Source organism: Monodelphis domestica, chromosome 1 (assembly GCF_027887165.1).
Source record: "Monodelphis domestica isolate mMonDom1 chromosome 1, mMonDom1.pri, whole genome shotgun sequence".
NCBI classification, from domain to species: Eukaryota; Metazoa; Chordata; class Mammalia; order Didelphimorphia; family Didelphidae; genus Monodelphis; species Monodelphis domestica.
In genome coordinates this window covers 160,257,530-160,274,032 of record NC_077227.1, presented here as the reverse complement: position 1 = coordinate 160,274,032, position 16,503 = coordinate 160,257,530, and the positions used below count along the sequence as shown (strand labels likewise).

At 40.8% G+C, this 16,503-nt stretch overlaps 1 protein-coding gene across 4 annotated transcripts in view; it reads right to left on the bottom strand.

Annotated features, from left to right (window-relative positions):
- CORO2B (coronin 2B) overlaps positions 1-13,605 on the bottom strand; it is a 272,236-nt gene extending 258,631 nt beyond the window's left edge. For 2 of the 4 annotated variants that reach the window (XM_056808810.1, XM_056808815.1), the window contains exon 1: positions 13,149-13,605. Coding sequence is in view for 1 of the 4 variants with exons in the window: in XM_056808792.1 (XP_056664770.1) it covers positions 15-29 (15 nt within the window). In the remaining 3 variants the exon portion in view is untranslated. Of the gene's footprint in view, positions 1-14; positions 1,032-1,174; positions 1,431-13,148 lie in introns of those variants that run through there. The other 2 variants (XM_056808799.1, XM_056808792.1) reach the window with 2 other exon arrangements.
- Positions 13,606-16,503: the final 2,898 nt, after the last annotated feature.

The following is a 16,503-nucleotide window of genomic DNA, read 5'->3' as shown; positions in this document are numbered from 1 at the left end:
GGAAGGACGCTTACCTTTGTGACAGTCATGCAGAAAGTCTGGGGGAAGTCTCCAAGGTTTCCCGAAGCCCAAGGGTGGCAGAGAGGGAGGGGGTAGCGGGTTGGGGGACGGGCAGCCCACTTCTCCCTCGCGCGCTCCTGCTCGCTCTGGATTTCCGCCCCCTCCTGTCTCCGCCGCTCTCGCAGATGCGGGAGGTTGGCCCGAATGAGGAAGCGAGCGGAGCGAAGAGGAGCGTAGAGCTGTGGCGGTGTCTGCCCCGCAGAGAGCTCCGCGGTGGTGTCAGTGGCTACGGGCAGAGAGCTCAGAGCGCAGAGCACAGTGGAGGGGAGCGGAGCGGAGCCAGAGAGGGAGGGAGGAAGATGGGGGAGGGGGGAGGAGGGAGAGCGGGGGAGGAGAAGGAGAGGGGGAGGGGGAAGGGACCACCCCTCGGAATCTGATTAAGCTGTCCTCGCAGCTCGCTCTGGCAGCGGCGGTGATGTCAGTACAGTATGTGCATTTATAATGGATGAGCCTCCTTCGCCACAGGAAGGCGAGACAGGAAGAAAGAAAGAGGGCCCAGGCTGGGGGGGTTTGGGGGGGGGGGGAGGCAGGAGAAAGGAAGAAAGAAGGATAACCTAGGAAACTACAAAGAGGGAAGAAAGGGGAAAGAGCATACATGCACGCGCGCGCACACACACACAGAATAAACCATAGTGATAGCTGGGCAGTCCCAGGAAATCCTAATCCGCTCTCTACTAGCCGAGAGAAGGCCTGATGCCTTAACTCTTTCGGGACCAGGAGGAGCCTTCGGAGCCCGGGACACCTGCTGGCCCCTGATGGTTAGAAACAAGGGTCCTATTGGTCTTAGCATCTTCTGTTCCTAAGCAAGCTAGTGGTTGGGGGAGTCGCGCGCAACTAAATATCAGCAGTGAGCTCGCAGCCTGGAAGAACTGGCCTCTCAGAAACTGTTTCCCGGCTTGGAAAGGCTACGGCGATCCGCCAGCTCAACCTCGGGGCGCTGATAGTCAGAGAGGTTTTGCCTGTGCCCCTAAACTCCTGGTAGTGAAAATGCAAAGAGATGTACGATACACTTAACTTTTTTTTTTTGCACATGTATTTAATCTCCAGGAGGATGATTTTGCTCTAAAGCATAGGATGCCTCCTTAATGCTAGAAGATATAGACTCCCCACTTACGGTTCAATTTGAGATGCGATCTGACCCAAAGTCTATCCCAATCTGGATTCTGAAGTCGTTACAGTGAAATTTGTCTTGGCGTAGTGGATAGAAAGTTGGCCTCTGAGTCAAGAAGAAATGGGTTTAAGTCTAGCCTGTGACTTGTATTGACTGGGTGATCCAAGGGCAAGTCACTTAACCCCTCAGTGCCCCAGGCAACTCTAAGACATCAAATTCCCAAACAGCTGTAGATTGGCGTTGATCTTGGCAGGTTCCTCACCGGAAGTTCCCTGCACCAATGAAATTAAAGGTCCTGACGCCCCCCACCCCCCCCAAAAAAACTCATAAAACAACAAGAATGTGTATTTAAGTGTGCCCTCTAAAAAGCACATGATGTCCAAGTTGATTAATAATGATAATATCATACTAAAAAGGAAACAGAAAAGATACCCTGCCGGACGGAAGATAGACATTAAAATGTCATTAAAATATCAAAGATAGACATTAAAATACTCTCCCCCTCAAAAAAAAACAATACTCTCTGATGTTATTTTTTAAATCCTTCAAATAAGAAGGTCCTTAGTGTTCTTAGAAAGTTAGTCAGCATGTCAAGGGACCTCAAGACTCTGCCATTTTAGCACTGAGTGGAGGAACTTGGCATATTTTTAGGTTGGAAAACAGAAAATAAAAGGATATCACTGCCAAGTCCTTCAGTAGAATGTAGCCTACTTGAAGGCAAATACACTCTCCTTTTTTGTTCAAGTATCCTCAACAAATGAATATGGAGGGGGGGGGGTGCTGGGAAGACCTGAGATTTTAGAGGTATAGGGAACTCTGTAAGGAGACTCCTATCACTGCAGATCAGCACCTGCATTGCAAATTATAGATTTAAAGCAAAGGTTCTTAACTATGGATACATTTCAGGGGGTACAAAAATGTGGATCAGATAAAATGTCTCTATTTTCACCAATCTCCAACTTAAATTTAACATTTCCTTCAATTAGGCTCCATTACACAAAAACAGGTTGAGAAACTCTGGTTTAAAGAGTTGCCTGGAGCACTAAGAGGTTAAGTAACTTGCCCAGGGATTTTAGGATCATAGATTAAAAGCTGGAAGAGATCTCCAAAGGTCATCAAATCCAATTCCCTCATTTTAGAAAACTGAAACCCAGAAAGGTTAAGTGATTTGTCTAGTTACACAGCTTGTAAATATCCAAGGATTGGAACCCAGTTTCTCCAGACTCCAGGTTCAGCATTCATTTATAGCATGATGTCCTGAAGGGTCACAAAGTTAGTATAGAAATATATATGTGTGTGTATACACAATATCATATACATGTGATAGATCAATACCCATCTATATATCAATCTCTAAACATGTATATTTACCCATATACATGAACATATATCAACATGTGTATATACATATTCACTGAGTGTGCACATGCATGTGTACAAATACGTGTGCATCTGTGGGTATATATTGACACGTGTGTATATATAGAAAAATCTGTCTCTATACACGTAGGTATGAGTCTCACCTCTGTTATACCTACGAGACTCATACCCAAATCTTCTTGAACCTAAGGCCAAATCTCTAACCACTCCTCCATGATAATACTTATGTTTAATAAATATGTGTTTAATTGACTTATGTAAGTAGGGCAGGGAGAATCATTTCTCCCCTAGTAAAGCAGTTATTCCCATTCTCTTGAATGGGGAGGAGGAAACTGAGAAGCAGAAAGTTTACCTGAAGAGTTTGACATTTCTCTCAGGCTCAGAGGCACTGGCATTTGACTCCAAAAGGATATGCTAAAATAATAATAATAACAAATAATAATAATCCCATCCTCTACTAGGTGGCAAAGTAGATCGAGTGCTGAACTTGGAGTCAGAAAGATCTGAGTTCAGATTTGACCTCAGACCCGTACTAAATATGTAACTCCTGGTGTAAGGAATGAGGGCTGTAGTTATCCCCATTATCTTCATAGTTTCTCTCATTAGATTGTGAGTTCCTCAAGGGCAGGGCAAGTCTTTTGTCTTTCTTTGTATCCCTAGGCTTAGCACAGTGCCTGGCACATTCTGGCAGCTTAATCAATGTTTATTCACCAAGTGACTGTTGTTCCTCCTTCATTTCATGGATCTCTTCAAGATCCTATTTAGGATTTTCTTCTCAAAGGCACAATGGTAACCATTTTCTTCTCCAACTCATTTTACAGATGAAGAAATTGTGGTCAAAAGAGTCAAGTGACTTGACCAAGGTTACACAGCCAGTAAGTATCTGAGGTCAGATTTGAACTCCGGTCTTCTTGACACCAGGCCTGATGCTCTATCCACTTTGCTACCTAGCTGACCAACTGATTGACCCCTGGGCAAGTCACTTGACCTCTCTGTCTCAGTTTCCTCATCTCTAAAGGGAGGTTCTCCTCAAATCATGGTGTGGAGAGGACATCGAGTTTTTGAAGTCTAGATGAACAAAGAACTAGTGTTAGCAAGTACTGCCAAACTAGAAAGGGTTCTTGGAAATAGCCCATAAAGGGACTATATCTATGCTGCCCCCAAACCAGTCATCTTTTTGCAAATGTTTATGATGAGAAGGCTGGCTACCAGGTGACAACTTTTTTAGATCATAAGTAATTCCCAAAGAGGGCAGCTAGTTATTGCAGCAGACTGATAGGCATGAAATCAAGAAGATTCATCTTCCTGAGTTCAAATCTAGCCTCAGAAACTTAGATCTCTTAATCCTGGTTGCCTTAATTTCTTCATCTATAAAATGAGCTTTACTCAGAAAACTCCAAGAGGGATCACAGAGAGTCAAAAGGACTGAAACAACTAGACAACAATTCACAAAGATGCAGTGGGATCTCCATCTGTATCTTAGAAGCAATATCCACAAAAAATGAAATCATGGATCCTTGAAGCAAAATCCTATAGCACTTAAAGAAAAACCGCTTACCTTCTATCTTAGAATCAATACTGTGTATTGGTTCCAAGGCAGAACAGTAAGGGCTGGGAAATGGGTATTAAGGGACTTGCTCAGGGTCACACAGTTAGGAAGTATTTAAGGACAGATTTGAACCAGGGCCTCCTGGCTCTAAATTTGCTGATCCACTCCATAGCACTTTTAATATTTGGAAGCACTTTCCCATCTATTATCTCTTTAGATCCTCATAATAACATCTTTGGGAGACAAACCAAATAGATTTAATCTCCATTTTACAGGAGAAGAAGCTAAGGCATCTATGTCAGAAAGGCAAAGTAATAAGCTTCTGATCACATAGTCGAACCTCAGTGGGGCATAAAAGTATTATCAAGTAAGTTAGGCAAATCTCTTGGAGTGGGCCCTGCACATAGAGATAATGTTGATGAAAGACACTTTCTCCAAAAAACAGAGACACCCAGCACAGATTAGTACTCATCTTCTTCTATAGTTTGTAGATAAGATAATCAGGAATGTTAGGAGAGCAGGATAAGAAAAAAAGTTCCTTCGCTTTCGCCTCTCTACTGCATACTGACCAAAGTTTAAACTTCAGCATTCTTACAGGAGCATCAAGTTTGTAGCTGGAAGGGACATTGGAGAACATCTAATCCAACTCTCTTATTTTTCATGGAGGAAATTGAGGCATAGAGTGAGAAATAATTTTAATATTGCATTAATATCAGTTTGGTCAAAGGACATCTTGACAGTAAACCTCTCCTCTACATTCCTAGATAATCCTAGGAATGCAGTGATATTCCTGGGTGCAAGGCATTTTTTGCTCTTAACCAAGTTGGTCTGAACTCCACTCTAGGAATCCAGGAATCTAGGAAACAGAACTAACTTGGGCTAGCGAGGGCTACGGAAAAGTGCCCTTGTCTCTTAATTGTTTGAGACATCTTGAGTCATAAGGGTGAAACTCACCAGAAAAGAGCTGGTTTTCTTGCTTTGATGGCCACAGGCAGCTGGAACCTCATGACCAGGCTTCACTCCTCATATGACAACTTTCCTTTCCACTTCTGAGCCCATAAAAATCTTTCTGTCAATTTCCTCAATGGGCACCCATGAACCAAGGTACGTATATGCCCATGCCCCAGCCTAGAGACCTGTTCATACTCTATTAGAAATGCCTTTTTTGTAATTTATACATGTTTAATTTCTTTCTGAGTTTGACAAGAAGGTAAATGATTTGCCAGACATCACACAGGTAATAAGCAGGAGAGCTAGGATTTAAACTCAGAACCTTTGTCTCCAAATCCAATGTTTGTCCCCTTATATCACACTGTTCCCACCCACTCCTCCACCCCCAAGAAAGAGGGTTTGAATCTTGCACCTGGTATTTACTACCCATGCTGCCTTGGGTAAGTCATTAAACTCCATGGTCCTCAGTTTCCTTTTCTGTAAAATTAAGGAGGCAGGCTAAGTGACCTTTGAAATCCTGTTCAGTTCTAGATTTGTCAACCTAAGAATTCTTCAGACTCCTATCTCATTAAGCTTCCCTTGCCTTCTCACAGAGTATATCTAGGCACCTCTCAGTCATCTCTAGCACAGATTAAGCATGCACCGTGTTCTAAATTGGACTGTGTGTCCCTAAATTGGGCATGGCAGTGTGGGAACAGAGAAAAGAGAAGACACAGTCCTTGCTCTCAAGAGCTTATAGGCTCATCTTCAGTATCAAAAGAGCCCTACTGGGAAGCAAATGTCCCCCTCCTCCACACCCATATGGAATTTCAAACTCTGATTCCAAATTTTTAAGACGTGCTAGGAATTACAAAGTTGGTTAAGTTCATTCTCAGCACCCTCAAGCTGCCTGGTCTTTGTTCTTTTATACTTTCCTGTGTCATCCTCTTCCCCTGCTGCCCATGAACCTCAGGTTCTCTTCCCTCTGGTTCTTCCAAAGATACTATCAGGAAACTTTGTAATAACTTCATTTAAATATGGCTAATTTACAAAAGCTTGCTGTAATGTCCCTCCCAGGGAATGTAGTTCCTCTAGGATTAATCAGCCAAAGAAATAAAGTTGTAATGGCAGAATCTCAGAATTAGCCAATGAGTAAAGAATTGTCAGAAAATGAGGAGGGAGAAGAAAAAGGAGGGAAAGTGATGCTTTCTCTCTGAAATTACATAAACCATGTAGCACTGTACTTTCAAACATGACTGACCTTTCTCTAAGATATTTTAAAGGAATTGTTTTGGACTAGTTTGACTCCTATTTTCCTCAGGACTTCTCGCTGGTGCTTATGAGGTTTTATAGGAATCTCTTAGGACTAGAAAAATGGGGAGTTCACTATGCCCAAAGGGCTATAAAACTGTGTATACCCCTTGATCCAGAAATACCACTGCTAGAGGTGTATACCAAAGATATCATAAAAAGGAGAAAGGATCTATTTGTGCAAAAAATATTTATAGCAGTTCTTTTTGTAGTAGCAAAGAATTGGACATTCAGGGGATGTCCATCAATTGGGGAATAGCTGAGCAAGTTGTGGTATATGATTGTAATGGAATACAATTGTGCTATAAGAAATGATGAGCAGGATGATTTCAGAAAACTCTGAAAAGACATGAATTGCTGTAAAGTAAAGTGAGCAGAACCGGGAGAATATTGTACACAGTAACAGCAATGTTGCATAATGATCAATTGTAAATGACTTAGTTGTTAGCAAAACAACTCCAAAGGACTCATGACAAAAAATGCTATCCACCTCTATAGAAAAAACTTGAGTCTGAATGCAGACCGAAGCATATTATTTTTCATTTTATTTTCTTCATGGTTTTTAAAGAAATGTCTTTTTCTATAATATGACAACTATGCAAATATGTTTTGTATCATGGCATATGTATAACCTAAATCCATGTTGACAAACCTATGGCACATGTGCCAGAATGTGCCAGAGGGGGCGGCCTTTCCACCCACACCTGAGAACATTTCTCACTTCACCTGCCCCTTTTTGGCCAACAGCCCAATGGGGAGAGCTTTCCTCCTCCCCTGTCTAGAGTAAGGGGAAGGGTGTGGCTCACATGTGGCATGAGGGTTGCAGTTTAGGCACTTGGTCTCTAAAACATTTGCCATCACTGACCTATACCAAATTGCTTACCACCTCAAGGAGAGGAGAAGGGGCTGGAGAGAGAGAAAGAATTTGGAACCCACGGTACTAGAAACTAATTGTTAAAAATTGGTTTATATGTAGTTACAAAAAATATTCCTGAACTTAAAAAAAAAAAGAAAAATGAGTAGCTCTTATCTACTTCCAAATCTAGAAATGACTGCTCTTTTGAATAAGCAAGAGCTTTTACAAGTATCTAACAGATACTTAGGTATCATCATTTTGGTAGCAAACAAATCATTGTTTCCTGAACTATAGAATGGGATGGACTTAAAAAGGAGAGTGTTTCCTTCTGTTTAACCTACTTTATAAAGGTATTAGGAGAGCCAAATGAGATAACAGATAAAATGTTTTTAAAGGTTATAAATCTTCTACAAGTATATAGCTATTTTCTTCCTCTAGTCCTGAAGCTAGATGACTTGTGGGGTTCCTTCCAGGTCTAATATTCTGCATCTCCTAATCCTACTAATCTGTGTGATGTCAGGCAAGAATCCTCACCTCTCTAGGCCTCAGTTTCCTTATTTATGAATAGAAGCATTTGGGCTAGATGATCTCTAAAGACTACTCCAGATTGAAGATACTGTGATTCTATGACAGGCCAAAAAAAATAAAGTTTCAGACTATTGATAAGCACTTGGCATTAAATGCAAAGCACAGTTCCCAGACAATGAAGATGACAAGTATTAGAAGGATGGAGCTGATGGAGGCTATTTCTCTTTGGGTTAGATTCCACACTATATTTAGGTTTGGTTGGGGATAGACTATGTGACCTCTTGAGGTCTATGTAAGCCCCAGAGATCCTATATAAGCCCATTGCTCAGTGGCATGAAAATTTCAATTGATTCTCAGGTATCTGTTTGTGGATTACTCTTTTATCTGTAACAAATGTCTAAAATCCCAGATTGTTTCTTCCCTACTCCCACTACCCAGCATGCAACTTGGCCACCTTTCTCACCATCAGTCAGTGTACATGCTAGAGGAATGCAAATTCATGTTTATATCAGCCTGAGCCAAATACAATTAGGCACATCAGTCTGCTGTCCTGGAATCATATGATGTACTTTAAAGGCAAAAAAAAAAAGAAAGAAATATTTTTACTTATTCAATGCCTTGAATTATCCGCATCACAAGCTCCCCTACTTCCATCCCATCCAGCCAATTAATTTGCACAAAGGAGAGAAGGAACGACATCATGTCTACTTATTTCACTTTCTTCCTCTCCCTAAAACAAACCACCCAGGCTAAATATTACCTGATTTCTAAAGGTAAGTTTCTGACATAGTGATGAGAGAGGCCAAGTGGTATAGTAGAAGGTATTCTCCTCGAGGGCAGGGAATATAGAATATGGATATCTTTGTATCCCCAGCAACAGCATAATTTCTTTTACATATGGGAAGAGCATGGATCTTGGAGTCAGAGGAACTGAACTCAAATCCTAGCTTTGGTACTTAATTGCCTGTGTGAGGTTAGTCACTCAACTTCTCTGGGACCTCAGTTTCCTTAGCTATAAAATGGCAGGGCTTGTCTAGATGATCTGTATGGTTCTTACTAGCTCTCAATCTGATACTATGAAGCTTTTCCCTTTGGGGGTATTTGCAGAGCCTTATAGTCATTTGCTGATTTTCCCTGCTTGGAATCCTTGGGTGCAAGTAAAAGTTACCTTCATTTTAGAGGAAGAGAAACTGAGTTACTAAGTCAACCTGGGGAGATTTTGCCACCTCTAATCAATCCATTCTCCTTCTTCTAAACTTGTATTTTTTTTTTTAATCCTTTCCTTTTGTCTTAGTATCAGTTCTAAGACAGAAGAGTAGAAAGGGAGAGACAAATGAAGCCAAGTGATTTGCCCAGCTAGGAATTATCTGAGGTCACATTTGAACTCTGGTCTTCTTGACACCAGGCAGTGGGGATTAAGTGACTTGCCCAGGGTCACACAGCTAGGAAGTATCTAAGGTCATATTTGAACCCAGGACCTCCTGTCTCTAGGCTTGGTTTTTAATCCACTGAACCACCTAGAAACACCTAAACATTAAATATTTTGATGTGTATCTTATCTCCCAAATCAGTAATTTCTCCAAGAATACATAATTCTCTTGCAACCAGTACCTTGCACATAGTGGGTACTTAATAATAGTGCTGAATTGCATCACCCAAATACTAGGAGATAACACTATTCCAATTGAAGTGTCAGCAAATGCTTCTTGGTTGTATAATTGATTGTCCAAAGTTTCCTGAGGTTGTAACTTCTAGATATTATTCTCCAATTTCTCATGAGTGCCCAAATCAAAGCAAGACTAAATCATGGTTCTTTTTCAGGGAAAGAAGTCACTGTTTGATTCGCTTATTCAACATTATAAAGTACCTACTGTATGCAGAGCACCATACTAGGTACTGAACATACTATATAATGCTATAGTCTGCTTGGATGACATATTAGCACAGAGGCAATAACAGTGATGCATCCACAATTTTACACAATAATGCATTGGATTTACAAGAAGTCTGATAGGCAAGCAAATTATCAACCAGGAAGATTCATGAAGACTTCATGGAGAAGGTTGGACTCCAAAGGACAGACAGGAATTAATGGGAAGAGAAAGAGAAGGAGAATGAGCAAAAGAAGAAGAGAGAGAGGAGATTTTTCAGATCTGGGAACAACTTGAATAAAGGCATTGGAGGTGGGAAATCTCAGTGTGTTTTGTGGAAACAGAAAGATTAGTGTGTGATGCGGTATAATATATATGGAGAAAAGTGAGTCAAAATCAGGCTGGAAAAGTAGGATGTTGCCACATTGGGAAGGGCCTTGACTGCCAAGAAAAGGAGTGAATTCTGAAAGACTTTTGAACTAATCAGTGCAATGGCCCACGATTTCGAAAAGATTTCAGAGGACTGATGAAGTGTGCTCCCCACTCCTGACAGTAACATGATGGACACAATGCAGAATGAGGTATATTTTTGGCTAAGGTCAATGTGGGAATTATTTTGGCTTACCTATAAATATTTGCTACAGTGGGGTTTTCTCCCTATTGGGGATAAGGTGGAAGAGATAAAATAAATGCTTGATAAATGAAAAAAAAATTAATGAGTTTGGACTTTATTCAGGAAGCAGTAAGAAGTCAAACTGTTTTTGAACAAGGAAGTGCTCAAAATACATATAAGGAAAATTTTTTAAAATAATATTTTATCTTTTCCCCAATTTTATGTAAAAATTTTTAACATTGGGTTTTTTTTTAAATTTGAGTTCTCAATTCTCTCCCTTCCAAAGGAAGATTATTTTGAGTCAATGGCTCAGTAGATTGAGATCCAAGCCTAGAGATAGGAGGCCCTAGGTTCAAATCTGGCCTCAGACACTTCCTAGCTGTGTGATCCTGGTCAAGTCACTTTATCTCCATTGTCTAGTCCATTACCTCTCTTCCACCTTGAAACCAACACAACAACAAAGAGAGTGATGGTGTTGTGGCAACAAAAATAGAAAGAAAGGGATATATTTGAAAAATGTTCCAGAGATAAAATGGACAGGATCTCATATCTGATTTTCTTGCAAATACACTGGAGTGAAGCCATTTCCTTCTCTAGAGAATTAAGGCAAACAGAGCTGCCCAGGATCTCATGGCTAGACAGTGCCTAAGGCCATATTTGAACTCAGGTCTTCCTGACTCTAGGGCCAATGCTCTATCCACTTAGCCACCTTAGCTACCTCATGGTGATTGGATAGGAGAGGCAGAAGAAGGAGGGAAGAGTCAAAGATGACATCATGGTCTTAAACATGTAACACAGTGAAATGTTGTGCTGTTTGATAGAATTAACAGAATCAGAAATGCAATTGAATTCAGTGAGAAAGATAATAAACTTGGCTGTGGACTGGTGGTGTTTAAGGTGCCAATGTTCACCCAGGTATCCAGGTCTTGTGGAGAACTAAAGATGAGGGTTTGGAGCTCAGGAGGAAAATCATGACTGGAGATAATAGATTTGGGAATTGTTTGCAAGAATATGGTAGTTGAAGCTATGAGAGCAAATGAGATCCCTAAAGGAGAGAATGTAAAGAGAGAAGAAGGCTGAGGCTAGAACTTGGAGGAAAATCTACATTAAAGGATTGGGAAAAAGAAAGGAAGATGGTAAAGACAGCAAAGAATGATCAGTCATCAAAGTGAGAGGAAAGCCAGAAGAGTGTAGTGTCTTCAGAACCCAAGAAGGAGAGAGAACCTTATAGGTAGGGATAGTCAATAGTATTAAAAGTTAGGTGCAACTGGGTGTCTCAGTGACTGGAGAGCCAAGCCTGGAAACAAATCTGATCTCAGACACTTCCTAGCTGTGTGACCCTGGCCAAGTCACTTAATCCTCCATTGCCTGGCCCTTACCACTCTTCTACCTTGGAACCAATATTTAGCATCAATTATAAGATAGAAGATAGGGATTTTTTTTAAGTGATAGGAATTTCAGGGTAGATGAGGACTGAAAAAAAGCCATTGGATTGAATAATTGATAGGAAATTTATGGCTTCTGAGAGAGATGTTTTGGTAGTGCATGGTACAGAAGCCAGCAAGGGAGCAAAGTATAAAATAATAGAATTAAGGAGATGGCAAAGGGGGCAGCTGGGTGGCTCCGTGGATTAAGGGTCAGACCTAGAGATCGAAGTGCAGGGTTCAAATTTGATCTCAGGCACTTCCTAGCTATATGACCCTGGGCAAGTCACTTAATCCCCATTGCCTAGCCCTTACCACTCTTCTGCTTTGGAACCAAAATACACAGTATTGATTCTAAGATACAAGGTAAGGATTTAAAAACAAAAAGGAGATGGCAAGGACAAATGAAGGATTTTTAAGAATGAAGATCATCTGGGCATCTTTGTTGACAGCAAGGGAGGTTCCAATGACTTAAAGAGAGAGAATGAGATTAGTGGGAGGAGATAAAAGAGAGGAGACAAGAGGGGATTCAATAAAGGACACAATTGAGAGGTTGGCATTACTAAGGAAATGGGTCACTTTTTCCTTTGAGACAGAAGCAAAATAGAAAAGACTAGGGCATGATAAAGAGATTTCAGGTATAGAATTGGGAAGAAGAGGGAACTCACAATGGATGACCTTTATTGTCTCAGCAAAGAATGAAGTGCTGTGCTGAGAGGGAGGGAAAGGGTGGCTCCAGGAGGTTTGGATCAGACGTGGCAAATGTAATAGGAAGTTAATCAGAGAAGAATGAAAGGAATGTCATGTAACAATGAGATCCCAGTTGGGATTATAGAATATATCCAGGCAGAAGCCAGTTTACAAAAGTAAAAAAAATATGTATATATACACACATATATATATATATAAGCCTTACCTTCTTAGTATGCATTCTAAGATAGAAGAGCAGCAAAGGCCAGACTACTAGGCTTAAGTGACTTTCCCAAGGTCACACAACTAGAAAGTGTCTGAGGCCAAATTTGAACCCAGGTCCTCTTGGCTCTAGACCCGACTCTCTACCCACTGTGCTACCTAGCTACTGTTCAGGATGGTATTGTGATTTCTTCTAGCAGCCTTTAATAGTGATAACACATAAGTAGTAATGGCAAGGATAGATAGTGAAAGTTCCCCAGGGTGGGAGTTTGGAAAGAGATTAGCAGTGATTGGACAAGTGGGCAAAGAATTCAAGGAGAGTGAACAACATTGGAATTCTTTTTCCAGTAGTGAGAATGGACTGCTCTGAATCATCTGTACACTCATTTCCCCCCCTTTCCCTCCTATGGGTTTACAGAAATAATCTATGCTTGTTAAAGATTCTGAAGCCACTTATCCCACACAGAAATTGAATTTGTGACCTCTCACCTTAGTGTAATCACTGTGCTACCATAGAAGCTCTCAGTCCAAAATGCATCTCTTATTCCTATTAGCTTCCTTTGTGTATATCTGTGTCTCACTCCAATCTTTCTTCTCTCTTACCTTGTGTCTCTCTGGAACTCTCCTTGTTCTTTCTCATATGTCTAATTCATCTTGCTTTTCTCTGTCTCTCCCATCTCTCTCCCTTTCCTCTATCTCTTCATCTCTTTTATTCTTCAATTCATGGAAACACTTTGACTCCAGTCATTTGCCAGCCATCTTGGGGTGAAACTAATTGGCTATTCTGGGCTAGGCAGAGAGCTTATACAAAAATTTTGGTTTCAAGATGTGATCCCTAAAACCAATGCCTGTTGTTGGTCTGGATGTCAAACCTTTAACCACTTGGGAAACCTCCTTTGCTGGGAATTGTAATGTTTCAGGGTAAAGGCTGAGTCCAAGAGCCAGTTCATTGTTCCTGGCTAGTTGACCCTGGACTGATAAAGAGAAACCACTGAGGGATGAAGTGGACATGGGAATTGATCCAGGGAACTTCCATGAGCTCTTCTCACCTCACTGATTTTATTCCAGGGAAGGGAAAGGAGGACTGGGAAATGACACTGGAGGGTCACAACCCTCCAAAGTAAAGATAATCTATCCAGTTCAAAGGAGAAGACCCACATCAGACAACTTAAAATGGAACCAGAGCTATTGTGACTTCTTGTGTAAGATCATAGATTCTTTTGATGTTACAATGGGTTAGAAATCCTCAGTGCACACAAGATGTGTTCCACAGAATTCTGGTCAAGTCAGGTCAACAAGTACTTATTAAATGTTGATTGGGGCAGCTCAACAGTTTAATAGAGAGTCAGACCTGGAATTGGGAGGTTATCAGTTCAAATCTGGCCTCAGAAGCTTCCTAACTGTGTTACCATTGGCAAGTCATTTAACCCCCATTGCCTAGCCCTTACCACTCTTCTGCCCTAATATTTAGTATTGATTATAAGACAGAACGTAAAGGGTTTAAAAACTATTTATTAATGTGCCAGGCACTTGTGCTAAGCACTGGGAATACAGATGTGAGCAAACAGAAAGACAGTCATGCCCTAATGTGCTAAAAGAACTTAATTTCTAATGAGGGAATAAAGTAGGCAAGAAGGAAGATGCCTACAAATGGAGCCTAGTACTGAAGTCTGAAAAATTCCATAGAGATTCCAGGGGGAACTCAGTCCTGGGAGAAGGGGACTATAGAGTCAGAAGAAGAAGGCAGCTGAGCCATGGTGGTGAAATCTAAAGAATGAACGGTATTCCTCTAGGATTCCCCTGATGTGAACAGAGGTTGAATGGCAAAATGCCAATGCTGTCAAAAATTGTTTGGGGAGGGAAGACAAGTATCTGAAGGAAAGGAAAGGAGGAAAGAAACTGGGTGGGGACTAGAGAGGATGGGTGTACCGAAGGCAAAGGATAGGCAGTAGTCTTGTTTCTGGCTGTAGCAACAGGAGCAAGAGGTGCTGGGCAACAGGGCAGATGGGACTAAGGCTGGAGAGTGAGATGATGCCCCTCATCTAGACAAAGACGCCTAGGCAAGGAAAAGACATAGTTTAAGGCTAAAGTTGGGGCAGAGGATGGAGAAAGTGCTGCTACAAGAAAGGATGAGATAGTAGACAGGACACCCTAATGACAGAAGCAAGACCAACCCTAAGATCCTAGATATAGAACTGGAACGGCCTTTAGTCCCAGATCTAGTCAAGGAGTTCTTAAACTTTGGGGGTTCATGGATCTCTTTGACAGTCCAATGAAGTGTAGAGACCCTTTCTCAGAAGAATGTTTTTAAATGCATAAAATAAATAAATATATAGGATGATCAAAGAAAACAATTATTTTGAAATATAGTAAATATATTTCTTTAAAAAAATCAAATCCATGAACCCCAAGTTAAACCCCCTCCCTGATTCTAGTCCAAATAAGAGAATGCTAGTAAATTTTTGATAACTGGTTCTAAGGGAGAGGAATGTATGACATATTTGTGAATTTAATCTGCAATGTCAACATTTCCTTCATCATTGTCTTAAATATTGTTGTTCATTTCTTTTTGATTCTTTATGACCTCATTTGGGGTTTTCTTGGCAAGGATACTGGAATGGTTTGCCATTGTCATTTGCCATTTCCTTCTCCAACTCATTTTTATAGATGAGGAAACTAAAGCAAAGATAGTTAAGTGACTTGCCCAAGGTCACATAGCTAGTAAGTGTCTGAGGTCAGATTTGAACTCACAAAGATGAATCTTTCTGACTCCAGGTTTGGCATTCTATCCACAGAGTCACCTAGCTAAGTTTAGACAATCAATGAAACAAATCAAGTCCCTATTTGTAGCAATTAGTGATTTTCGCAAAATAAATACACTAAAAACTCAGCAATGGCTCTCCAAAGGCAGTAGCATATCCCTGAGTCAACCCTTTTGTTTTGAATGAGGGGACTTGGTATAAAAAGTTAAGTTACTCGTCCAAGGCCAAATAGGGAGTAAGTGAAAGGACTGGGATTTAAACCCATGTCCTCTGACATCAAATCTAATGCCTTTTCCCCATTATCATGGGGCAGCCTCCAGATGAGCATGATGGTATAAGGGTTTGGTTTTTCTTTTCTTTAAAGACAACATGTTATATGATGTTTTTGTCTGACAATAAAGTTGACAATACCAGAATTGATGGGTAGTCTTGGGGCACTGAACCTTTGGGAATAAAGGTCATAGGGAAATTTTGGAGCAAAACAAATGGCATTAAGCCAATTTTATTGTCAAACAAAAATATCACTTAACAAATAATGTCTTTAAATTATCTCATTTCTAAATTAATGTCCAAATAACTTATCTAATTGAACTTCCTCATTCTTTATCTGAAGAATTGAGAACCAGAAAGGTTATGATTGCTTGCTTAAGGTCCCACAGCTAGCTAGTAGCATTTCCCAGACTAGAATCCAGGTTTTCTGATTCTGTGGTCAGTAGATCTAAATTCTTCCCATTGCACCAAGCTGCTTTCAATCAGGTGGGTGTGACTAACTTGAACCAGAAGCCCATGTTGGACTGATATTCCCACAATCCTACTCTGCCCAGGAGAGGACTCTGCTTTTAAAAAAGGGGGTGGTTTCTGCATGGATTTTATAAAATACAAATATGTCCAATACCAGGTTATCTTTTCTGAGCAGAAGACAGAAGGTAGTCCCATCTGATAACTGGAAACTGTTATCTCATGAATTATGGAATACTCATTTAAGGGGTTTTCCTAAAAGTCACTTTTTCCTTCCCACTGAGGCCAGCCACAGGCAGAATGATGAAGTCAGCAAAGTTCATCTTTGGCAATTTCAAATTCCCCTTCTAGAGCCCATTTCCTACTCCCAAATACTGTCCCATGGCTCCCACAAAAGGAAACTTGCCCTCCCCAGTATACAAGATTATCTTCTCAGACTCAGTAACTATTAAAGATAG